Source organism: Diceros bicornis, chromosome 26 (assembly GCF_020826845.1).
Source record: "Diceros bicornis minor isolate mBicDic1 chromosome 26, mDicBic1.mat.cur, whole genome shotgun sequence".
Classification (NCBI taxonomy): domain Eukaryota; kingdom Metazoa; phylum Chordata; class Mammalia; order Perissodactyla; family Rhinocerotidae; genus Diceros; species Diceros bicornis.
In genome coordinates this window covers 28,289,143-28,315,531 of record NC_080765.1, presented here as the reverse complement: position 1 = coordinate 28,315,531, position 26,389 = coordinate 28,289,143, and the positions used below count along the sequence as shown (strand labels likewise).

Below are 26,389 nucleotides of genomic sequence, written 5' to 3'. Positions count from 1 at the left end.
ACACGGCCCTCCAAGCCATGTAGCAGGTGGCCAACAGCCAGATCCCGGGTAACCTCCTCCCGCCCTGCTCCGCAGCCTCTCCCATCCCCCAGCAGGCCTTCCAGCTTTGCTGATGGACACTTGGGCTGCTTCCAGACTGGGGCTATTACCAAATCACCATGAATATTCTTACAGATGTATATATATATGGAAGAGATTCTAGGGCCAAAGGGTATGTGCACTGTCACTTTCACTGGAAAATGCCAAACTGTTTCCAAAGTGGATATAGCAATTTACAGCGGTGGATGAAAGTTCTCCAGTCTTTTCTTCTTGCATTTATATGCACAGCAGTTTTTTAAAGGGACTCACACTGTATATACTACTTTAAAACCCTTCTTCACACTTAACATGCTGAGAATATCTGCATGTCATTAAATATTCTTTTATAATATCATTTAATGGCTGTACCTTAAATTAAAGTTACATGTACAGGGGCTGGCCCTGTGGCTTAGCGGTTAGGTGCGTGCGCTCCACTACTGGTGGCCCGGGGTTCGGATCCCGGGCGCGCACTGAGGCATCGCTTCTCCGGCCATGCTGAGGCCGCGTCCCACATACAGCAACTAGAAGGATGTGCAACTATGACATACAACTATCTACTGGGGCTTTGGGGGGAAAAAAAAGGAGGAGGATTGGCAATAGATGTTAGCTCAGAGCCGGTCTTCCTCAGCAAAAAGAGGAGGATTAGCATGGATGTTAGCTCAGGGCTGATCTTCCTCACAAAAAAAAAAGGGTTACAAAAAAAAAAAGGCTACATGTACATTTCACTACATGGATGTACCAAAATTTTTTAACCAATCTCTACAGTTTCACATTTATTTTTCTTTTCAATGTTTCACTTTTATAAACAATGCTGGGATGAACATTCATAGAGTTACACTCATGATTATTTTATTAGCATAATTATCTAGCAGTAGAATTCCTGATCTAAAAGGTATACACACTTCTAAGGCCTTTGATCTTATGTTAAACAGGCCTTCAGAAATTCAAACTGTACAGTTTAAACTGTTTTTCTCCATCTTCCAATATTAAGTGTAAACACTTTAAAAATTTACATATATATAAAGTCAATTTGATAGGTTATAAAATGGTATATCCTACTTTCATTTGCAGTTATTTGAGAATTGTTGAAGTTAAACATTTCTTCATATGTTTTTAGGTTATTTGAATGCCTTCATATTATTTACTTATTTTTCTGTGGGGTACTCACCTTTTTCTTAGTGATTTGTAAGGACTTTTATAAAATAAAGATACTGACCATCATCAGTCATATATGTTGCTATTTTTTCCAGTTTATCATTTACCTTTCAATTTCCTTACAGTTTCTATCTTGCATTTCAAAAAGTCTTCCATTCCCTACCCCTAACATTAATTTATATTCACTCATATTTTAGCTTAGCAGGTTTCATATTTTAAATAGAATTATTCTTTTTTTCAAAAATTATGTGAGTACCCTTAATGTTTATGATCCTATGAAACTTATAGAGGTTTTATTTGTATTATTTCCACAAATGATTTATGGAAATTTGACAACAATGCCTATTGTCTGTGGGATAAAAAGCTTGATTATTGATTCAATCAAGCGTACTGATTATACTGAGCAATTCCTCTTTTATCCTCTTTAATTTTCCTTTCTGATGTGTCAAAGCCTAAAAGAGAGGTACAAAATTTTCTCAATACTAATGTGGCTTTGTCAAATTCTCATTCTATGTCTGACTGCTTCGTTATACACTTCAGTGCTATGTTATTTGACACACAAGTGTACCTGACTATTACAGTTTCACTGTGGAATCTACCTTTTACCAACATAAAGAATTACTTTGGGGGCCGGCCTGGTGGCGCGGCGGTTAAGTGCATGCGCACACTACTTTGGCAGCCTGGGGTCCGCAGGTTCGGATCCTGGGTGTGCACTGACGCACCGCTTGTCAAGCCATGCTGTGGCAGCATCCCATATAAAGTAAAGTAAGATGGGCACAGATGTTAGTCCAGGGCCAATCTTTCTCAGCAAAAGAGAGGAGGATTGGCATCAGATGTTAGCTCAGGGCTGATCTGCCTCACAAAAAAAATTTTTAAAAATGGGGCCAGCCCCGTGGCTTAGCGGTTAAGTGCGCGCGCTCTGCTACTGGCAGCCCGGGTTTGGATCCCGGGCGCGCACCGACGCACTGCTTCTCCGGCCATGCTGAGGCCACGTCCCACATACAGCAACTAGAAGGATGTGCAACTATGACATACAACTATCTACTGGGGCTTTGGGGAAAAAAAGGAGGAGGACTGGCAATAGATGCTAGCTCAGAGTCGGTCTTCCTCAGCAAAAACGAGGAGGATTAGCATGGATGTTAGCTCAGGACTAATCTTCCTCACAAAAAAAAAAGAATTATTTTGATCCCTTTTATTATCTTTTGATTTGATTCAACGTCATCTAACAGCAATGCAGTCATCTGCTTTCTTTTTATTTGCTTTTACATAGGATGCCTTTTAGCATCCCTTTATTTTTAACCTTTTGATGTGATTTTATTTTCAGTGTGGTACCTTCTGTTGAGCTGCTGAATCTTTTATATACCAAGTGATTTTTTTCTGTTTGTTCAACCTTACAGAGCGAGGCCTATAACACCCAATATTAGGAATAACATAATTTTTGACCCGAGAGTATGTGGTCCCTGTTCAAATCTGTCAGGCCCAGATATTGAGAAAAAGGAGAAGTTTTAATTTATTGTTTTTTTACCTTGTCAGTTTAGAGATCTAGGAGCCTTGGGGAGTTGGAAGCAGCTACAGCCAGAGGCATCTGGACAGGAAATGTTACCTCTATGCTGAAGAGCTGATTTCTACCCTAACAAGAAAAACTGTTCTTGTGAGGTGCCACTTTACTTGGCATGTGGCCCACACAGCAAGAGCACACCCCCTTGCCCTGTGACCTCGCTTCCACTACCATGAGTCCCTCGGACCCCAGGCCCACTTGCCCCTGCCTCCTCGGCTGAGGGGCACTGGTGGAGCTCACTGAAGGACTCTCTGCTCTCCTCCCAGGGACGCTCTGCATACGTGAGACAAAGTTAGGATGGCTCTTTCCCTAATCCACTGTCCTGCAGAAGCTCCTCAGAGGGCGCAATGAGAGAACCCCAATCCTCCTTAGTCACTAGTTCAGACTCTGACAACTATCTCAGCAGGAGTTTGGAGAGATGCGTGTGCTGAGGGTAAGGTGCTAAACTGAACACACTGTGACATTGTGAGGCCACGTGTCCTTACTTGCAGCTCTCTCACCTTGCTCCGGAGGAAATGGCAGCTTTCCGGCGTGCAATGCCAGCTCTAAAGCAGAGTCCTCCTGCGTCACAAATGGCTCAAGATTCAGGGGGAGGGACATGATATACTGCCCGATCTGAAACAAAAGAAAGCGCTTTCAGCCCAACATTGATGCATACAGGTAATTATTTCAGGCAGTATATTTGTGTGAAGGCAAATCGTGGGCCGAGAAAACTGCTGGACGTGGAGCAACCCAAATCTGATCTTCCTAGTGTGTGGTAATGCTGGTTACGGCAACACTGGTTACAGCGGTGGTTTGCATGGGGATCACAGATTTATCGTTCTCACTAATGGCCTCAGTATTTTTGGAATGCATTCAATGCAAGCTCTACCTCAAATGACGTAATAGATACTGAAGTGTTCTGTAAAATTTAATAATTTAATATAAGTTGTTATTACTGTTAGTAGATGAAAAACCAATAAGATGCCAATGTCAAGAAATGCATGGCCGAGCAAGAATTCAAATCCTGTCTTCTGGATTTGGGTCTGGGTCTCTCCATTCTAGGTGATTTAACCAGGTGAAGGAAGGAATTTTGTTAGGAAAAAAAGCCATTTATAATTATAAATTAATTTGGAGGGAAAACTATATTGTTTTCATTATACAAAATCTAGAAAATAAAGAGCGACAAAACCTTCTTGGCCAGTGAGGAATTGCAAAAGGTAGGGTTACGAGACATTTGGGATGAGCCCACAAATAACAGTGTTTGTCATATGCACGTGACTGTCATTGTGTATATATTTTAGACATCTATTTCTCGTATAACTCATAAATGTTTTGTTTTAAGGTAAGTATATGTTTTGTTTCAAAATAAGGTTGATTTTCAGGTTGCGACAACATAATATATATTTTTTAAAAAGTCTTTGAGCCCGTAGTTGCTTTTCTTGGCACCGTATTCACTCCATATCATCATCTCAACATAGAGTTGATACTGATTCTGCAAGCTAAAAGTCCGAGGACTATCAAAGCAGGATCTTCTCAATCTGGCCTCACACACACCTACACTGTGGCAGGTCCCTCTTAGAGCGCAGTGTCCAGAAGTTGATGCAGACTCCAAAATCCACCCAGCCCAGAGGACTACAGGAGGTTGCACCCTTGCTTCCAAACCTTTAATGTGGTTTGGCTGTAGTAACTCTAAACATCCTACAGTCCATCGTGCTAACAAAAAATCGTAATTTGGTCTCCCTTTAAAGAGGTACACAGATGGTAAAATAAATTAAATCAGCATTTTTCCCTTTCATTTACTTAGTACAATCTTTCACTCAAACTAGACAAGTGGCCACTTCCCTCACTAACAATACCACATTGTACATTTCAGCTTGAAAATGGCTACAAATTCATCATTTTTCCACAAGGCTAGAGGAAAAGGAGGATGCTGATTTCTGGGGTTGGAATTTCTCCATTCTAATTCCATTCAGCAAGCACTTCCTGAACACCTACTAAGTGTAAAGACTCCAGGCATAATCCTCTATTTGGTACACCTTTCGTCTGTAGTCATAAACTTTTGGCTAAATCCACAGACCCAGTTTTACTTGAAATAAAGCATCATCATCATTACACCTTGTATCGATGTTATTTTTAATTTTTCAAAGCATTTTCTCCTATTTCATCCCTTTGTAATGCTCACACCGTTCTGTGTGGGTGAGGGCATGCACCAACAAGGCAAAATGTCATTTGGTGCAAAATTTCAATAATGTGACATCTCAAACTTCAATTAATTGGCCTTAGATTGTGGGGATTGCTGTGGTTCTCGGACCGATTCCATGGCTCCTGATTTCTCAGGGGTTCCGTCTCTACTTTTTGGAAATCAATGTGGAAAGGGATGCTTATCATCATATCTGGGGATATTTGTGTTACTATTATTATGATACTATTCTCACGTATTCAATAAACACTCCTTGATATCCTGTTTGGGTAAGCTCAATGACTCAAGAGAAATAAAAAGCTTTGTGGTCAGATGGACTTGGGTCTGAGTTCTGGCTCTACCCTTGCGTGACCTTGGGCAACTTACTCAATCTGTCTGGGCCTTGATTTCACCATCTCTGAAATGAGGATGATCTCATACTTACTTCAAAGCGCTGTAAAGCGCCTGGCATTCTAACAGAGCAGCTGATGGATAAATGGCTTCCCACCCCACTCCCAGTCCTCAGAGCCTCGGGGCCTGCCTGCTAAACAGGACCACTGCCAATCAGCTCATGGAGTTGTCGTTAACACAAATTCTGTCTAGACTGTGCACTGTCTCACGGCACCGACAGAAGCCCAGGACTGTCCTTGCACACAGTGTGTGTTCGATCACTGTTCCCTTCCTGAGTTCGGCTCATCAGCCCCCAGGTACAATATCCACAACTCATGAGGGTCACAGCAGGTGGGAAAGGGCCCTGGCCTGGAAACTCATCCTAGCCTTCCGTACTCCTCTACATCTAACTTTAAAATTAATTCAATAACCTCTCAAGTCCCTCCAGCAACATCATTTCCTGAATTAATTTAGACTGGAAGGCATATGGACTCAATTCTAAAAATAAGATTATTCCATTGGTTGTAAAGGCCAACCCCCACCTTAACGGTTTCATCAGCACAGAATATTGGGTGATGCCCTGGAAAGCAGAAGGAAAATGACTGCTATTTTGGACTTGACACTGCTCCCACTGAACAGAGAGCAGAATGCCATCCTCCCTACCCACCAGTAGGATCACCACACGCATCTTCTACCTGTACAATATTTACTTTTAAGATTCCTTTGTATCTATTACAACAGAGGCATAGCTTACATGGGGGTGGGTTCTAAAGTGAGAGCATAAGGCAGAAATTGCCTGTCTCAAAATCCCCCCCGAGAATCCCAGAAATCTCCCACAGTGTGAGGTCCACACGGCTGGGGTACAGTACTCCTATCTAATATTTCTTACGCACACTGATATTGCAGAGCAGCTGAGCTGGGCTGCAGGGAGGAATGGAAGGAAAGGCCATGTGCAGACGTCTGGGTGACTCTCAACTCCCAGGGGTGAATGGAGAAGGAGGAAGGGACTCTGAGTCTCCCTGTTCTCCTGCAGGGCTTATTCTATCCTTTTTTTTAATATTAAGCCTCTATAACCACAATTCTTGCTAAGAGATTTATTTGCTGCTGTGAAATTAAACATGAGAGCATTCAGCACAGGGCCTGGCACACAGTAGGTGCTCACTAAAAGTTTGCTGAATTTGACTTCAGAACTATATACACATTGTTCTGAAAAGTCATAGAGAAGAATCCGGCCATCTGCTTCCTGTTCTCCCAAGTCAGAATTTCCTCCTGGACTCACGCTCCGATGCCCTCAGGTACCAGCCACACCTCATACTGCAGTGAGCGGGGAGGGGTGGGAACGTGCTAGGTTCTGATTTCACCAGCTGATTTCAGGAAATCAGTGCATTTCCTGAAAATCCTGGATCTCGATGTAGACTATCCAAGAGCAAACGTCCAGATAGCACTGATGCGGTAATGACTGCTTTACCCAGAAGGGCTGGAATCAAAAGACAGGGCGAGGGCTGAAATGCTATGACCACCACGGAGAAAAGTGCACAGAAGCTCTTACGTTACTGATGTACTCGAGAGGGGTGAGACTGAAGGTGGGCAAGTCGTCGGTCAGGGTTTCTCCAATGCCGGCTGTGTTCCAGCTCTAGGGAAGGAAGGAGAGGAAGCAATCAGCGTCATGGCAACAGGCAGCACGGGAAAGCGTCACATGCTGGAAAATACACGAAGAATGCAGCATTCTCAAAGGTGTCGCCCTCGCTCAGAGCTGGCCTTTGGAATCACCACCACTTGGCCGACCAGGGATTTCTCTTCTTTAAATCATCACCTTGAAGCCTGCCACAGAGAACGTAATCCTTTCTCTCTCTCTGCTTTCCTGCAGATCCATAAAATAGGAACTCCCGCTTTCTCAACTGAACTATTCTCTGGGAACCAATCCCTTTTGTTTATCTCACTCAGAATGCGAAATGAAGAGAGCTGGATATCCTTTGGTCTGAGTTTCCCTACTGGGTGGGGCCAAAAAGTAAAAAGGTGCTGGGTGCAGGGAGCCTCACTAACTCTTGGACCTTCAGCTCTCTGAAGAGACCAGGACCCCTACAATCCTCCACAGAGCCCATATGTAAATCTCATATCTTGAGGGAGACTTGGGAAGCCCTCTCTGGCTGCACCTTCACCAATACTACTTTACCAAGTTAAAACTGCTGCTTTCATTTCTACCTGCCTTCTGGATCTAGTTCTCATCTGATTCAGAGCTCAGAGGGGAAGGGAAGGGAAGGAGCTTCCAAACCCCACCCACTGCCCCTTTGTCCTCTTTGTGACCCCTCTGTCTGGGGAGACTCTCAGCACCAACATGTCTGCTCCCATCATTTAAAGTGCAAATGTCTGCGATATCACTGTGTGAGCCTTCTCAGAGTTCGTTGTAAGAAGTAGACCAATTACCGGCACACACATGGTTACAGGGGTCACGTTGTAGGGGTTCTCTGCAGCCACCTGAGGCTGATCTGGTTGCTTGATCCTTTAAGTAGCGTTCTGGGAACGCAATGACCACATCACTCCTGGGCTTCTAGCCCAGGCTAAGCCTCAGCCGTCCTTCCCACGCTCTCTAGCACCAATGCAGTTCTGTCGAATTTTCTTTGCTCTAGACAAGTTCTTTTCTTCCCCACTCCTGCCCCTACAGTTTTCTAAACTTGTTCTAGCTTGAGAATCCCCTTTCATTGGAAAGTGGGCTAGTTGCTTTCAGTTAACTCCCACCTCACTGAGAAGGAACACTCCCATCATCCACACGTACCGAGGGCCCATGATGTACAGCACCTTGTGCTGGGCCTTGGAGAGAGGAGACAAGGAAATTCAAGACGTGGTCCTTGCTCTCCAGAAGCTCCTTGGGGAACCAAGACCCCCTGACACACTCCCACCCTATAACCCCCACCCCTCCCTGTGCGTGCCCACGTGCACACACACATGCACACACACACGCAGACTTCCACTTCAAGAGTTCTCAGAGGCAGGTGCAAGGTTTTATACAATCAGAGCTCACAGGAGCAAGAGCTCAGGATGATTCGGGAAGGGGCTGACCACAGGACGCATGAGGTGTTGAGACGGAAGGCTGGAAAGAGAAGACGTGGCTTTGAACGCTAGACTAAGGAAAGGCTTTATCTTCAACAAATAAATTGCAAGGGAAAGTGAGAGAGAGGAAGAGATGGAAGGGCAACCATGGGTCAAAAGAGACAGGAAGGATTTATCAATCAATCTCAACGTGCAACACTCACCTGGATCCTGCTTCAAACAGTTAAATTATGACACTTATAAGACAATTGGAAATTTGAACACTGACTGACGACACTGAGGAGTTATTTTTAATTTTCTTTTTTAGGGGTGATGATGGTATTGTGATTATTTTTAGAGTTCTTATATTTTAGACAAGGGGGTATACATGAAACAGGATGGCCAGGAGCTGGTTGTCATTGAAGCAGGGTGACGAGGACATAGAGTTCATTATTTTCTTCTCTCTACTCTTCCATATGAATGAAAATTTCTGTAATAAAAAAGTTTTTAGGGGTGGCCCCGTGGCTTAGCGGTTAGGTGCACGCGCTCCACTGCTGGCGGCCCGGGTTCGGATCCCGGGCGCGCACCAACGCACCGCTTCTCCGGCCATGCTGAGGCCACGTCCCACATACAGCAACTAGAAAGATGTGCAACTATGACATACAACTATCTACTGGGGCTTTGGGGGAAAAATAAATAAATAACATTCTAAAAAAAAAAAAAAAAAAAAGTTTTTAAAAATAGACTATCATACCGGCCCTGGGAAGCCAGGTAAGGGTTTTGAATGAGGAGAGACAAAATCAGAGCGACACTTTATGAAGATTAATGCAACAACTCTGTGGAGGATTGAGGGTGAGGAGGCAGAGGAAAAGCTTAAGAAACAGTTCAGAGATGATGAGAACCCAAACTAGGGCAGTGGCCACAGAAACAGAGGAGAAACATATTGAAAAAGAAGGAACAATACAACTTGGTGGTGAAGGCATTGGCAAAGAAGGGTGCAGCGAGGAGCAGAGACGCTGTAGGTCAGAGAAGCAGAGAGGTGGGAGGAGCAACAATGTGGGCAGGAGCCAGGGCCCAGTTCTGGGGAAGACCAGCGTCACCGGAGTGCATGTGAGGGACCAGCAACGTGGGCTGGAGGCCCTGGGAAAGGCTTCAGAGAGGAGGCGGGAGGAGCAGTGTCAGAGGTGATCAGGCGAGGGGAGAGGAAAGGAGAGCCAGAGTGGAAGAGTGGTTTGGAATAAGAGTGAGACAGAGTGCGCTGGGTTAGGGAGGGGCTTAAACAGCAGGCAGAGAAGGGGGATTTGAAGAGGGCAACAGGGAAATGCTGTAGATTATTTTCCAATTGTTCAAAGTTTATTTTGACTTTCCTTTGAATGGGCTTTTCTATCCATCTGTCACCAGATAATGTAGGTAAACTTCAACAATCTATTTTGAAATGGAATATAATGTTGGTTTATATTCTTGTAATATAAAAGAGCAATACAATTTGCCAGCAAACATTAAAAACAAACATTTAATGACCAAGGTTTAATTTTCAAATCCTCAAGGCCAAAGTGTTTGCCTTTGTATTGTGTGCTTTCACCCTGGCAGAGAACTCCTCCTAATCTCCAAAGCTGCCTGTGTCCATTCCCAAGAACCGAGGCGTGGTGGTGAGGCCTGGATGAGACCTGAGCCACCAACGACGGAGTCATAATAAGGAGCTCTGGAATGCAGAAGTAGAGGCGAAAGGACAGGTGGGAGGCACCAAACCCGTTTCAACGTAGAACTAAGACAAAATAACGGGGAGAATTAAGGTTTTAAAACAGAAGATCAAGATTTTAAGCTTTGACAAAATAAAAATAATAAGAGCAATCCAATCTGGCAGTTGGGGAAGGGGGAAGAGAGATGTAAGGAATGGTAATCCCTTCATCTTTCAGAGCAGGTGAATCAATATCAGTATCTATCTAAAATGGAAACGTGATTAACAAAAAACAATGACTCCAATCTCTTAACAGTTTTCATAATCTCTTTTTCTTAATCTTGGAGAGATCTTCTGGGAACTAATATCTTTTGTGGTGAAGAAATTATTATCTTAAGTTCAACAATTCCTTTGGTTTCATTTAGTTTATCCTCTGTTTCTAGTTAAATTCAAATAAAATTTATGTTGTATACATTTCATTTGTTTTAAAAATAGCATGGGTAGTCCAATTCCACTTCTTCCTATGGACTAACTATTGATGCCCGTCCAGCCTTCAACATGTGAGTGGGCAGGAAGTGAAGTCTGGGTTGATTATTTCTAGACGGTGGGATTTTTTGTGTGTGTGTGAGGAAGATCAGCCCTGAGCTAACATCCATGCTAATCCTCGTCTTTTTGCTGAGGGAGACCAGCTCTGAGCTAACATCTATTGCCAATCCTCCTCCTTTTTTTCCCCCAAAGCCCCAGTAGATAGTTGTATGTCATAGTTGCACATCCTTCTAGTTGCTGTATGTGGGACATGGCCTCAGCATGGCTGGAGAAGCAGTGCGTCGGTGCGCGCCTGGGATCCGAACCCGGGTCGCCAGTAGCGGAGCGTGCGCACTTAACCACTAAGCCACGGGGCCGGCCCTAGATGGTGAGATTTTGAAGGGATTTATTGCTTTTTTTCTTTGCACTTTCCTGTATTGCTGAATTTCTGAAAACGAATATATGTAATTTTTATTTTAAAAAATTGTCATTCCTCTTAAAAATGAGAATCGCAGAAAGGAAGAAAACCATCCCTTATTAAGCATCTACTCTGTGGCACCTGCTGTGCTAAATTCTATCATATAGAAACTCTCCTTTAATCCTCACAGTCATATGGTGAGAATTACCATAACCCCATTTTAAAGATGAAGAGGGGCCGGCCCCGTGGCGTAGCGGTTAAGTGCGCGAGCTCTGCTGCTGTTGGCCCAGATTTGGATCCCGGGTGTGCACTGAGGCATCGCTTGTCAAGCCATGCTGTGGCGGCGTCCCAAATAAAGTGGAGGAAGATGGGCACAGATGTTAGCCCAGGGCCAGTCTTCCTCAGCAAAAAGAGGAAGATCGGCATGGATGTTAGCTCAGGGCTGATCTTCCTCACAAAAAAACATAAAAATAAATAAATAAATAAATAAAGATGAAGAGATGGGGGCTCACAGAAGAAGTAATAACCTCAGCCACGTGATCCACTGAGACCACACACAGGCGGTGCTCAGGCACAGCTATGGGTCATCAACATCACTTCTGCTACGTTGTGACAGCAGTGGCTCTCCTCCAGTTTTACCTCCCCTCTTGACCCATGCTGGAAATGCAAAATCTGCTGGGAGTAGATCTCATGGCATTTTGCACAGAAAAATCATAGAGAATGAAAATCACAGAATTTCAGGGGTAGAAAGAACCTTGAAATCGTGTAGTTCAACCATGTCATTTTACAGATGGAGATTCTGAGATCCAGAGAGGGGCTGAGACTTGACCAAGATCACACAAGTGTGCTTTGCAGAGGGCAGCAGAAAGCAAAGAACTTGTAATTATGCCACACAAGTTCTTGTAGCTTCCTAAAAGGATCTCCTGGTTATTAAAGGCTCATAACTGGATCTTTCCCAAAAGACTATCTTTAAAAAAACACCAAATCCAGAGAGACTTGAGGAGAAAGACTAACCAGGGGACTGTCCAAGAAATCCAAAAGGAAGTGATGAGATCCAAACCTGGGGAAGAAAGAGCCAGCAGAGAAAATATGACTGACAGGCAATTCCTTGAAAAGGAATCAGGACAACCAGAAAAGAGAAGAGGGTGAGAGGCAAGGAAAGTGAGATGCCAAGAAGAGCCAAATAGAAAAGGCATCAAGGACAGAAAAGAGCAGAACCCTTCAAACCTCCTCAAAAACACCAGAGCAAACCTGGTAAGGCATTCCCTGAGTAAAGTTCCAGAACCAATGCTCCAGAAATGTTTGTGGCACAAAAACAATGGAACTTCACAAGATAATTAGCTCCTCTGACCTGCCCCCACCTAACCAGTGGCACATAATCTCCCTTCTCAGGCACTTCTCCCTGAGAGGGCACAGCTCTGCTGCTCCAAATGGTGAAAGTTAATCAAGCAATAGTAATGATCCCAAGAAACAGTCTGAAAATAAAATCACAGTAACTACAATTAAGATAAGAAATTCTTGCTAAGCAATAAGTTGCAAGGGAACAGTGACTCTGAATGGTGGGACTTTTAGCCTAAGAAAGTCAAAGTGGGCTCCTCCTAAAGCTCTTGGGTTGGGGGGCGTTAAGCCCAAACTCAATAAGCTTGAGAAGGAGGCAGGGCCCAGGGGGATCTCTGCGGTCAGTAGGAAACTCACATCCATCTTGGAAACGAGGAGCAGCTGCTGTTTGATGCGCAGGAAAACCGAATCAAAAGCCAGCTGGTGGGCCTGCTGGTTAAGCCGAGTCAGGGCCGCCCGAGACGCAGACAGCAGGTTGTGGTTACTTGATCCTTTTTCCTAGTATGAGAAAATGGAAAAGACAGGTTGTTAGGCCCTGAATCCAATCAAGGTATTAGCGAGTTAAACATTTTGAACAGCCACTGAGAGAAAAATAGTGAGGGGGGGTTCTACACAATAGAGGTTCCCAAACCTGGCTGTGCCCCAGGACCCCCTGGGAAACGTGCTGAATTAGATACACAGGCTCGCCCCCAGAACTACTGAATTGGAATCCAGCAGGGTTCTGGAGCCTGGGAACCTATATATATACATATATATATATATATTTTGTGTGTGTGTGTGTGTGTGAGGAAAATCAGCCCTGAGCTAACATCCACGCCAAACCTCCTCTTTTTTTTTGCTGAGGAAGACTAGCCCTGAGCTAACATCCATGCCTGTCTTCCCCCACTTTATGCGTATCGGTGCTCGCCCGGGATCCGAACCCGGGTGGCCAGCAGCACAGCGCGCGCACTTAACCACTGTGCCACAGGGCCAGCCCCTGGGAACCTATATTTTTAATTCACTTTCCCAGGTGATTCTGATGCATTTTGAGCTAACACAAGCTCATGGATTGGCAGTTCAGGAAAAATTAACTTGTGACTGTCCCTCAGGGATAGAGGAGGAAGGAAAAAATGATCAGAAGTATCCTGTATAAACAAGAGTGATGGAGAGAGCCCTGATCCCAGCGAGGTCAGGTCAATTACACTTGGCTGTACGCCAGAGTACGCACAACCTGTGTGAGTCTCAAGGAATTCCAAACACCCTGAGAAAATACAGAGATGGAAAATGTACCTTAGTTTTGCTATGAACCCATAACAGCAAACAGACATAAATCAGATTAGCAATAAAGATAAACAGAGTTGCTTTAACCTAGTCACAGAAGCATGGATGAATGAACTTGCAGAATTGCTTTAAGAAGTGTTTGTCAAGCCAGTTGGTGGGCCAAGCTGCAGACGGATAGGGGAGAGCCTGCAAGGGCAATGCTGAGGCTCAGACATGTGCAGAGGCACACTGTACAGTCACCCCCAGAGCTCAAGGCCCATCAGGATGATTTTATAATGTATTTAGTGCTATGGGAACAGTAATGTCTCCTCTGCCTATCATTAAGAGAGTAAGGTTCAACTCGGACCAGGGGGATAAGGGAATGGTTCTGGAAAGGATGCTTATGGCCCTCTTAGAACCCTGGGGCCATTCCCAGGGAGATATGTGGCTCATTCCATTCGTTGGGAGGTTTTCCTGTCCCTGGGCCCAAATATCAAAGTCAAGGGCAGCTTTATGGTAGACAAACTAAGAGTTTAAACTAAGGGAACAGCTAGGAGAGAACACTTACCCCACGTCCTCATGTTGCCATGTGGAGGAATTTGCACTAGAGGGGTGCTCCTGGCTTCTCTCCACCCTCCTTCCTTCCCTGGGGAAGAGGAGCGACTTCTCTGACTGCTGGGGTGGGGGCCTCCTTCACAGGTTCTGCCCAGCTGTAGGCAGTACCTGTTCTGGTCCCCTCTCTGCCACTCAGTAAAAGGGGACTGACTCTGCATAGGAGCCAGGGGCTATCCAGCTCTGCTCATCCTGTTGACAAGTTGAACTCTGGAGTAAAGTACAGCAAACCCATTTGGCAGCAGATTGAAAGCCACATTCTCCAACCTACCTTTTGTCAGTAATAAAGCTCCATTTGTCTGACTCCTACATCTATATTTCAATTGGTTCCAACCCAGTTTAGTTTATTAGTGCCTTAAAACCCCAAGACAAATGAGACAGAGACGTGGCAGCAGGACACACCACAGCCCAGGGCCCCCACACAGGGCCAGAAAGCCTGGCTCAGGGCAAGGGTGAGGGACAAGGGAAAAGCTTTCATTTGCAAGAATGCCATCGGTCTGGTCTCATACCTTGAGGGTGTAAAGTATTTCCATTAAACTGGCATATTCAGCAGGGTTATCTTTCTGGAGGTAATTATATTCTTGCCATGGGTTCTTGGCAGAGCTCTTCTTGTCTGTCAAGATGCTATCCTGAAAACCCGTCAGGCTCCGAGGGCTGTAGGAGTCCGAGAGATACTTCCCAGCTGTGGACAAAATCCTGTAATGAAAGTGATGACCATTATGCCCAGAGCTATTGTATGGAACTTTCTTCTTGGAGCATTTAGATTGCTCCTTACTAAATCCCAGGATACCCTCATGAGGCAGATTGATTTAAGGTCCATTTTATAAGGAAAGGAAGACATCTTTCACCATTTAGAAGTGAGCTGGACCTCAGGTGCACAATAAACACCAGGCATTTTTATTTCCTATTTAATACTCAAGCCACCAGAAGATGCCATCCTCCTGATATGGCGTACAGCCTACACAGGACAGCTGTCAGTTTACTACAGCTGGAATACTGTGCACTCTCTATGGAGACCTTTTCTGCAGTAGGAGCATCACTGTTTGGAATAGTCAAAGCCATGCGCAGCCAGCAGCCAGCAGCACCTCTACTTACAGAGGCACTAGACTTGGCAGCAGGACAGATGGACCCTGGAGAACAGTGACAGCGGCTCGCTGCATGCCTCTACCCACAGGACTCACACTGTCAGGCACACTGGGCGTTTGTGTTCATCAGCACTGTAAAGTTTACTTTTGTGGTTTACGTGCTACGGTGAGATCTACTGAAAGAAGCTGGCACTTTCCAATTCCTCTGAGAAAGAAAAACGCCCGGAGGAGGTTCTGTGTGATGATCACCTCTAGTGCTGCTGGGGAAGGTGAATCTCTACTTCCAACAAGGATGAGCGCTCCCTGATGGATGCTGAAAATCCCCAGTTTTTCCTTAGCCCAACTTTGCCGTTCAGCCTACACATGTCAATGTGTACAGAATGATACAAACCCATGTAACCAGGAGAATAGACATTATAGCATATCCCAAGTGTGGCTAAGCCTGACCCCTCCTTTACCGTAATTTCTCATGAAAGAAATTGCGTTGGACACGGCAGCTTTTAGGCTGCACTCACTTTTTCAAAAACAAATCCCGTGAGTTTGCCAAGGAATGCCTCTATTTGTAAACAAATCCTGGAGACAAGGGGCTTCCTCAGGAACCCTGGCCGACACAAGCAGCCACATGCCTCTGCCATTAAGGTCAAGTTACAGTTTTCTCTGTTGCTTAAGCCTACAGGTAATTTTGGTTGGGGCTTTTATCTGCCAAACTGGCCTGTCCCTGCCACCGCCTTACTTCCAAATCTTGGCTATTTCTTGTCTAGATCACAGTAGACTTCCCTTCCTCTACTCCTTCCACACTCCACTTAATCTGTCCTCCTAAGGGTTAACAGAATGATCTTTCCAAAACGTGAAACTGATTTTGCCCTTTCCCAAAGATCCCTCAGTGCCCCCAAGATAAAACTAAAAATGTCTAGGTGTGGCACCCAGGGCCCTCCATCACTGGAGCCCTCATATCCTTACAAATGTTCCCTCTGCTCACGCCAACTGCCCCCCACCCCACCCCACACACAGTGCTTTCCACACTTGCATGCCTTGCTCACGTGGTCCCTTAATCTGAAATGCTCTCCTCTCCTCTGTGCACCTGGGGAAATCCTACTTCTTCTTCAAGGACTGGTCCTAGGGGCTTCTCCTCTGCCAAGTCTTTCCTAACGTGCCTCCCAGGCACTCAGTGTTCTGCTCCCATCAGCCTCTCACCTCCCTTACGGCATTTATCACATGTTGTCTCATCTCTCTCCCACTAGATAGTAAGGATGAAACACTGAGTGGCCTCCGTCTCTGAATTCCTAGCACCTAGCACAGTGCCTGGCCCCTGGCAGGTGCTCACTAATTATTTCTTGAATGATAGGGGACCCTGCGTTTAGTGAGCAGGATGCTGGGAGCTGAGCTTCCGTCTTTGGCCTCTGGGAAGTCAGCTCTCCTTTGCAGGATTACTGCAATACGTATCTCAGTCTCAGTCAGCTAGGGGAAACTGTCATCAGTCTGCCATCCAAGTTGAAGAAAAATATTAAAGATTACAGTTTAAATGTCAGAACAGTGTGCTCTACAATGAAAACCAAATCTAATATAAAAAAAAGTCAGAACAAATATAACTCCAACCCCAGGGATCTAATGGCATCTTTCCCCTAGTCTCCTCTTCATCCAGACAGACACCATTAGATGCTCTGATCATTAGAAGCTGATTTTCTATTATATTTACTAGTATTGTGAAAACCATACTGAAATGAACACTTGATTCTTCCTTCATCACAGACACATTTTCTCATCATTGTCATGAGCTCTGAGCTAGGTCTTGGGGATATCAGATGATTAAACACAGTCCTTGCCCTCACCAAGCTCAGAGATGAACCGGGGAGTCCAACATGTGCCAACTGCTGTGCCAGGAGAATGCAGTAAGGACGTGCAGAGGAGGGAGGGACTAACTACAACTCCATCTATTTCCTCAACTCATTTCCCTTCCTTGAAAAGTTGTACCCACTCCTCAGCCATGGAAATTTGTATACTGGATCCCCCAAACCTGACTGTCCCATTGAACCGTCCCACTAACAGCTTATCCTGGTAAAAACACCACCATTCCAAAGATAAGTGGCGGCCACCAGGAAAGTACACAGGAGCCGCGGCAATCTCCATGTGTCTCACCCAACTCGCCCAGTATAAGAGAAATCCCTCAGGTAACATCCAACTCGGCCCTGCTTTACTCTACGAGGAGGTAATATTAAGAGCCTGATAGCCAATGTCATTCATGTCGCTGAAGTAACCTGGAGTGTTTCGAGCAATTGCCTCTGCCACCCAGGGGGAGTGGTCCTTGGTAGGAGTCTGGGTTCTGCAGGTGCGATTTATAGGGAGATAAGATAAGCTTTATAGGCAGTTGCACACGCGTGGCCTCCCTGATGGGAACACAGATGGTGACTTTCACTCTTTTTCCTTTCCAGGCTCAGTGCTTCCAGAATGACATCACCTCTTTAAAAAGGCTCCTCTGGATACACCCAGTCTGTTCTCCTCTCACACCAAAGTTCAAGCCAGGCCTTTAGCCTCTCTGGGTTGAAAAATGCAGTTAGAGAGGCTCATCCTTTATCTGCCATGTCCCCATTCACCTTCCCAACTAGATCCTTCCTCACTCTTTAAAATGTACTATTTGTCTTCATTAAAATATTAAGGAAAGTGTGTATGTTCTGATATGGAAGATGTCTGACACATATATATACAGAGAAACCCAAGTCTAAGGCCAGACACTAACCTGTGAGAAAGGACAGTGTGGGGGGGACACTCACACGCTCTGGATGACTCAGCTCATGTCCAGGTTCAGATCACTGCCTCGTAGCTGTATCACCTCAGACACAGCTCTTTCTACAAATAATTTCTTTTACCTAAAAAGTTATTACCTGTGCCAAATTCTATGCCTCAATGTCCCTTCATCTGTAAACGGGAGTAAGAATAGTACCTATTTCTTTGGCCACTGGGAGGATTCATAGTTAATTCATGTAAAGTCCTTAATGCAGGGCTCAATAAATGTCATAAAGTAGGAGGCAGGGGAACTGTTAACAATGTTTCTTCTGGAGAGAAGAAGTTTTAGGGTGAGTAGATTTTCAGTTTTCATTTTGTATACTTGTGAACTGTTTTAATTTTTGTAATGTGCTGGGGCCAGGCTATAATTACTACTGTAATTAAGAAAATAATAAGCTACATGCCGTTCTTTTATTTTTTTTATTTTTATTTTTTTGCTGAGGAAGATTGTCCCTGAACTAACATCTGTACCCATCTTCCTCTATTTTTTATGTGGGATGCCTCCACAGCATGGCTTGATGAGCAGTGTGTAGGTCCACACCCAGGATCCGAACCTGTGAACCCTGGGCCACTGAAGCAGAGCACACGAATCCAACCACTATACCACCGGGCCCGCCCCGATGCTTTTCTTTTAAATACGTAAACGTTAAAATTTTACGTCTTCCTAGGAGTCCTCTGTGAACCCAGACCTACTCACCCTTCCACCACAGGCTCCCCTCACCAAGGGTGTGTGTGCACACATGAGCACAGGTGTGTGTGAAAAGGGGAGGGAAGGGGCATTTACTTCATCATTTATATTATTTACACACATTCCATCGTATGCCTGTGGTGCTTTGGTTTTATTCATTCCAGGAAGTCACATAATTTCTGTGCTGGGCCGTTTGGGAGTTATGGACAGCAACAGTTACCCATTCTATCCCACTGCAAGACTTTCCCCATAATGAGAACCATGGTGAAAAATCTTGGGGCTTGAAGACAATCCATGGGTTCAGAAATGAAAGAAGACAAAAAGAAGAAATAGCCAACACAGAGTACTAACTCCATGGCCAGTTTGACCTCTGACCTCCTTCCTTAGCGACTCATCCCTCTCTCCCATCTGGTCCCCGGAAGCCTCAGCTTTCATTCCACTTTGTACCACTGCCAGAAATTCCCTCTCGCAGAGATTACTGAAAGACAATCAAGAATTATCCCAGAAAGAGGTGAAGGGATTGCTGCTAGCCCCTCGCACAATTGTATGAAACACACTTCTTCCCCCAGACTCATGGAGACTAGAGAAATCAGCTGTATCAAGGGAATGAGAGATTTAGCTGAAAGGAAGAAAGAAGGAAATTTGGGAGACTGGAGCACTTTGAGGGGAAAAGCTTTTTGAACGGGGCCACTTCAGGGCAATGTAAAGCCCTGGCAGCTATCAGAATAGAGAAAGGCAGTAGAAGGGACTTTTCCCAGGGCCGACCTCAGAAATCCTGCTTTGACACACACTCCCTTGAACAACACAGAATTCTGCTGCAGAACCCAGAAGGTGGACTGGCCCAGGAGACCTCGCCACCACTTATAACACCGTTTCTATGGGGAAATTTATTTTGGTCCCAATAACTGACTTACAAACAAGCAGTGGGAACCCAGCCCATTCGTAATTTGGAGACAATATGTACTGTTTCCTCATTTAGGCTGAAACTCCATATCTAACCAAAATTATATGACCATTGCCAAGTAGGTCAGAGCCTTGCCCTGTTTAGGTGCTCAATAAATGTTTAATGATGACAATAATGACACCTCGTATCTTGGTACAGACAGTCCTCGAGCTCTGTGGCTTTCAGATTTGACTATATGCTGTCATGGCTGTGCTGTGTACTGTAACAAGTTCTTCCCGGTGGAGAACCCAGGGAAGCCCCCACAGCTGTCTCCTACCTGTTTGCTAGCTGCTGCTCGAAGTCCCCACATTGTCTTAAGAGCTCTCCACAGGTGGCTATTATCCTAAACAAAACAAAAAGCACTTCAGGTTCAAGTATCTGGAATGCCTGCATTTGCAGGACAAACATTGTCTCATTCATAAAAATTCTAACTATTCACTCCTTTTGGTGGTGTGCTGGGTTCTGGGAAAGCAATTAACCATTTGATGGCCTACCTGAAATGTTTCATTAATCAGTAATTAATGCAAAAAGTAAATGCTAGTCCCTTCTAATATCCTCATGTCACAGGCCTCTCTGCTATGAATCACAATTCTGTTCAACATGATCTCAAATAATTTTACATTTTCAAAATTCGGAGGTGCTTTTGAGCTTTGTCCTTGAGAAAATGGGTTGGAAATACTATGTATCTAAAATTTAAAAACCAAAATTCATTACTTAGTATTTGTTAGATGTCTGCTATTTGCTAGGCAAAGAAAAGAAAACTGTTTTGATACTAGAATTCTCTCTCTCTCTGATCACATGAAAGGCAGATGAGGACTAATCCATCTGTCTCTCAGAGATAAGCCTGAATGATCATCATATCTTATCTAATAATCCTTTAATTTTTAGGTAATTTTATGCTTGCCTCAAACTGCAGCCACTGCATCCTTCAACACCAACCTATAATGTCAGGACAAATCCAAGGATTAAAAACATCTGAAGTCTAGTTAACTTTTAACTTTCTCTAAAAGCGCCTATCATCACCAGGGTATCTAGGCATTCCATCATAAGAAAGGTTTATGAGAAAATGAAATATTCCACTCACTTCAGGTACAACAGAACAAACTTGTGCATAATATTTTCTAGTACACCAAGTCAGTACAGATGATAGGGGATATAGTTAGCATCCAGAACATTAAATTTCATCAAAAAATAAAAGTCCAGATCAGAGCCCATGAGGAGATACTCCAAATGGTCCTGGATTTACCCTAATTAAAGACAGCCTTCAGAGGGTCTGGATCTGCCCTGGCGTGGGATACTGCACTGAGACTTGCATGTGTCATGGGCACCCTGCACACACCACCTAGGCCAGGAGTCAGGCAAGAAATCTAAGTGAGCGAAGAACAGCATCTCTTTTCAGAATGTATATCCATGAAGAATGGCTTTAAGGAAAAGAAATTTCTAGATTGCTTTTTCGCTCAGCCTAATAGGATAGTTGTTAGACCACATGGGAGTAGAAGAACCACAGCACAACAGAGAACATATACCCAGCCTACTGGGGACTTTGGCTACCAGCCCCACTAGGTCATGGCCTTGGGACAATGCAGGCCCAGTGCTTTCAGAAGTTCCAATTTTTAAGTGATGTTAGAAATCTGGATTATGTTAAATCTGGTTTTTAAATGTTGGCAACTAATCCAAAAATTTTTAAATGCTGTGATCAAACAAAACATGTACATAGGTCAGATCTGGCCACAGGCCAGTAGTCTGTGCTCTCTGGACATACCAAGAGCCAAACTTCTCAGGCCACTGCTGTTCACACTTCCACCAGACCTCAGGGCTTGGGGCAACAGCGTGTCTACCTATTGGCCCACCATCACACAGGTTACCCCAGAATCTGGCTGTCAATAACCCTTGGGAGGGGTACCTCAGAGCCTTTCATGGAACTCTTACATGGACCTTTCCAAGCCAAACAGCACTGTTTTACCACTTAGCACTAATGTGTTTAGATCCAGAAACAGGATCGAATCAGCTGTGCATTTTCTAAAACATAAGCTCTAAGTTACTTTAGGTCTGTAAAAACTATAGGCTAAGATGGAAAAATCTTGACGCAAATACGAAAAATTTAACTCACCAAAAAAGATGAGGCATTCATAAAGAACTTATAAAAATGTTTTAAGAGCAAGAGGGATCTTTTTGGTGTTTGTTTGGTTTGGTTTGATTTTTTGTTTATTGGCTTGTTTTTAGATTCCAGAGTATTTGCTTTTAAAAAAAAAACAGTGAAAGACAGGAAAAAAATGAATCCCTTACACACACATTTATCTTATTCTTCTTGTTTTTTTTTGATGAGAAAGATTGGCCCTGAGCTAACTTCTGTGCCTATCTTCCTCTATTTTGTATGTGGGACGCCTGCCACAGCATGGCTGACGAGTGGTGTGTAGGTCTGCACCTGGATTCCAAACCCACAAACCCCAGGCCGCCAAAGTGGAGCGTGCGAACTTAACCACTATGCCACCAGGTCGGCCCCCTTTATCATTTTTATATACTATATTATGCATGTTTATGCTTATTACATTAGGCATATGCTGAAATCACAACCCCCCCTTCACCTAACGGAGTTCTGAAAAGCTGTCCAATCTTCCTGAAAAAGGGAGTTGGGAGGAACATCCTCCAGCTTGCACTTCTTTCGTACTGAGTGGAGAGTACTGGTGAAATCAGACACGTACCTGTGGGGAAGGACAAAAAACGAGAGGGATGTCATCATAAACTCCTCAGACCTAAAGACACCTGGAATGACACAGATTTGGATAAATTGCTAATGACCTTGAGAGTGTCTTTAGAGACTCCTACCGAGATGTGAGACTACTTATAAAGCTCTGACCACTAAAAGGTCTTCTCTGTGTGGCAAGACCATTTTTTTCACCTGGCAGAGCAACTTTAAGAGAGATGCTCAAGATGAGGGGGAAGGGGGTGGCCACTAAGACTGAGACTCTGGTGACCAACCAGGCAAGAGATGATGCTGGTAAATTACTCCCTCATCATAACAGACGCATTTCTTTGGGAGCTGGTTCAAAGAGCTGTTTAAAAACATCATGGTCCCTCTATAAGACCAGACTGTCACCTGGGATACTACAAGTGGTTCACTGATATCCAGGGTACTGCTGCATCATCCTAAACCCCTGAATTTAGATTAAACAGCCAAGCTCCATGGCAGCCAAGAGCCCGACTTTAATGGCACAGGAGCATGAAACTGGATTCAGAGCCAACAACCCTCCCTCCCAGACTGTGCTGCTTGCTCCAGCCATACACCACACACCTTCCCTCACAGCACCTAACACAAGCACAATTAAACAGCTTATTTAATGTCCGTGTTTCATGTTCATTGCTGTAGACAGACCAGAAGCTCTGGGAGAACAGAGACTATCTCTCTGCAGCTCGCAATCATCCCCAGGAATTAGCACAGGACTGAGTGTGAAGAAGACAGCCAGAAATAGGTCCTGAACGAATGAAAGACTTGCACTGCAGGCTCGGGGAAGTATCGAGGTGTTTGGGGGCCTCAAGTTTCCTCATCTTTAAAACAGACTTAATGATGTCTTCTATATTGCCTCACAGAGTTGTCATGATGATAAAATAAAATAAATGAAATAATATATACAAAAGTTCTCTGAAAAGTATAAAATGAAAGCTGATGGGGGGGCTATTGTTTTTAAGGATGTAAAGTTCTTATAACATGAATAAGTGCATGTCCTTGGGAGGGTGACGTGAGAAGGACAAAGGTGGGGGGTCATGTTCTCTGGAAGCCAAGAGACTCCCTGAAAACCTATGACATTCGTTTACATCACAAGAGGTCTTCCCTCGCTCCCTTCCCAAACCCTACACTCTAAGTGAGGAGAGCGCAATGTGATGACCCAGGGCACAGCCCTGAGGAGTAAGTCTGTGTGCTGGAGAGAAAGGCCGTTCAAAGAACCAAGTGGAAGAAACTGCTCCAGACCACTCCACTAACCACAAACGATACTGCCGTTCCCTTTACGCCGGACTTTTGCTTTAAAGTGCAAAGCTACGAGACCAAAATCCCAATGACAGCACCTTCTCTTTGCACCAAGAGAGGTGACAGCTTTCTTGGGGAATTAGTCCCTGGGGGAGGGAGAGGGGCCTCAAGGACAAATTGACCAGGGAATGTCGAGGAACATAACTGTGCTTTAGCTGTAGGAGATTAAACAACTGTGTTACCACCCTGCAAATATGACAAATAAGTATGAGAAGAATACACTATGCAACAGTGCACGTGCTCTGCAGAAGCTCATAGGACAGAGCTCCCCGGGGTGGGGACCAGGCCCCCGAGCACTTGGGTGTGGAGGGGAGGCTTGTTTAGCCACAGTGTGTATCGCGTGTGATGTGCGTATCGCCATCACATTTTTATCACATTTGTCCCAAAACCTTCCAATTCTCTCACAATAAACGTTTCCAAGTGTCTCTACCATGTGAGAACTGCTGCATTAGGGGCTTTAATTACATGTTTTCACTTAATATTCACAACCAGCATGGAGAAGAGATATTACCACCATCAGTTTACTCAGAGCAAAAGCACCAAGACTCCGAGAGGAGTACTAACCCACCCAACGTCCCAACTAGTGAGTCAGAGCCAGGATCTGAGCTCGGGTGGCTCCAGAGCCCACGTTCCCGTCACAGCTGTGTAACACCTTGTCAGCTGCTATCTTCTACGGCTTCACCCTAGCTCAAGTTGGGCCAGTCTCCTCCTGCCCCCCACCGAGAGCTCCAACCTCCCTGCCCCTGCCTTCCTTAATGCTCTCCCCAAACCCTCCCTGCTACTGAACAACACCCCGTTGGGACCCTGCTCCAGTTAGCTTCACAGTAACTTCCCTGACTGATTTTATAAACATCAGCAGTTGTGGTAGCTTCACAATATTCCCTTCTAGAGCAGCTGACCTGGTTTCATCACATATCCTTTTGTACAATTTGAAATTTTTAATATGGATTTGTATTATTTTCAAAAACGAAGTAATCAAAATAACTAAGAGAAGAACTAACAGTAAAATATAACTAACAAGAGCTGGGAGAAGCAGGGGATGAGAGAGCACTGGCCTTAAGTAAGCTCGGTTCCTTACCTTTCAGAGTTGAGAGTCAAGATATAATCAAGTTGATAAACAAAAAGTCTTTAAAGTATGGAAGGAAGATTAGAAGACTAAAAGCAAAATGTTCAAAACTGAGCATTTCTAAGGAGAAGCCCTAAGGGTGGGCAGGAAGGGAGGAAGACTTCCACTTTCTTACACCTTTTTTTTTTTTTTTTTTTTTTTTTTATTTGTGAGGAGATCAGCCCTGAGCTAACATCCGCCAATCCTCCTCTTTTTTTGCTGAGGAAGACGGCCCCTGGGCTAACATCGGTGCCTATCTTCCTCCACTTTATATGGGACGCCGCCACAGCATGGCTTGCCAAGCAGTGCGTCGGTGCGCGCCCGGGATCCGAACCAGCGAACCCCGGGCCGCCGCAGCGGAGCGCGCGCACTTAACCGCTTGCGCCACCGGGCCGGCCCCTTTCTTACACCTTTTTGTATTTTAAAAAGTTATTTCTGAAAGCACTATTTTTATTTTATAATAAAATTTTTAGATCTCAAAAAAAATTTTTTTTTCATCCACCAAATCTTAGCTGGTGGCAGAGAGAGAAAGAGGTAAATTTTACTTGATTAAAGTTGTTGCTGATGTTTCTCTTTCTACGGGCTCATCTGATTACTCCTCTGTCTGCGAGCAGGGCAGCCCTGAGTGCCCACACGGGGAGCTGCCCTCAGGAGGTGCTGACTGCCCATGGCAGTGACCGAGAGCACAGGGTCCAAGGACCCTCGGAGCTCACAGGGGCATGCTCAGTATTTCTGGAATGACAAGAGCTCCCTAAGCTTACTACAGCAAAACAGCGTTCAGTCCAATCAAAAGAACTTCTTGCGCCTCAAGCCAACTTCATTCTAGAACAAGCTACCGAGGGAAGGTCTCTCAGGGAGCCTAAGAATGTATTTGTCTACAAGCCAGAAACTGGAGCATCTAACCATCTAATCTAACTGGAGCACGTAACTTTATTTACAAAAACAGACGGGCCCTTACACCTCAATCGCTCAAGTCAAAGAATCCGGCCTCATATTGCTTTCTTTCTTTTTGTCTAACTAAACTTAATTTTAGTTTCCCCTTCTTTCTTTCTTTTAACAGCTTTATTGTGATATAATTCACATACTACACAATTCACTCACGTAAAGAGACAATTCAGCGGTTTTTAGTGCAGTTACCGAGTTGTACAACCATCACTACAATCAACTTTAGAACATGTCATCAACCCAAACAGAAACCCCATACCTTTTAGCAGCCATTCTCCATCTCCTCCAAATGCTCCCCTCTCTCCAGACCTAAGCAAGCACTAATGTGTTTTCCGTCTCTATAGATTTGCCTGTTCTGGACATTTTTTTTTTTTTTTTTTTTTGTGAGGAGATCAGCCCTGAGCTAACATCCGCCAATCCTCCTCTTTTTTTGCTGAGGAAGACGGCCCTGGGCTAACATCTGTGCCTATCTTCCTCCACTTTATATGGGACGCCGCCACAGCATGGCTTACCAAGCAGTGCGTCGGTGCGCGCCCGGGATCCGAACCAGCGAACCCCGGGCCGCCGCAGCGGAGCGCGCGCACTTAACCGCTTGCGCCACCGGGCCGGCCCCTGTTCTGGACATTTTGATAGATGAAA

The 26,389-nt window shown here is 44.7% G+C and overlaps 1 protein-coding gene across 1 annotated transcript in view; it reads right to left on the bottom strand.

The window, feature by feature from the left end:
• Positions 1-26,389, bottom strand: part of COG7 (component of oligomeric golgi complex 7) — a 75,206-nt gene that overhangs the window by 8,157 nt on the left and 40,660 nt on the right. The window contains exons 10-15 of the mRNA XM_058569868.1: positions 22,262-22,378; positions 19,954-20,019; positions 14,689-14,875; positions 12,686-12,826; positions 6,892-6,975; positions 3,292-3,406 (exon numbers count right to left, since the gene is read on the bottom strand). Coding sequence (XP_058425851.1) covers positions 3,292-3,406; positions 6,892-6,975; positions 12,686-12,826; positions 14,689-14,875; positions 19,954-20,019; positions 22,262-22,378 — 710 coding nt within the window. The remainder of the gene's footprint in view (positions 1-3,291; positions 3,407-6,891; positions 6,976-12,685; positions 12,827-14,688; positions 14,876-19,953; positions 20,020-22,261; positions 22,379-26,389) is intronic.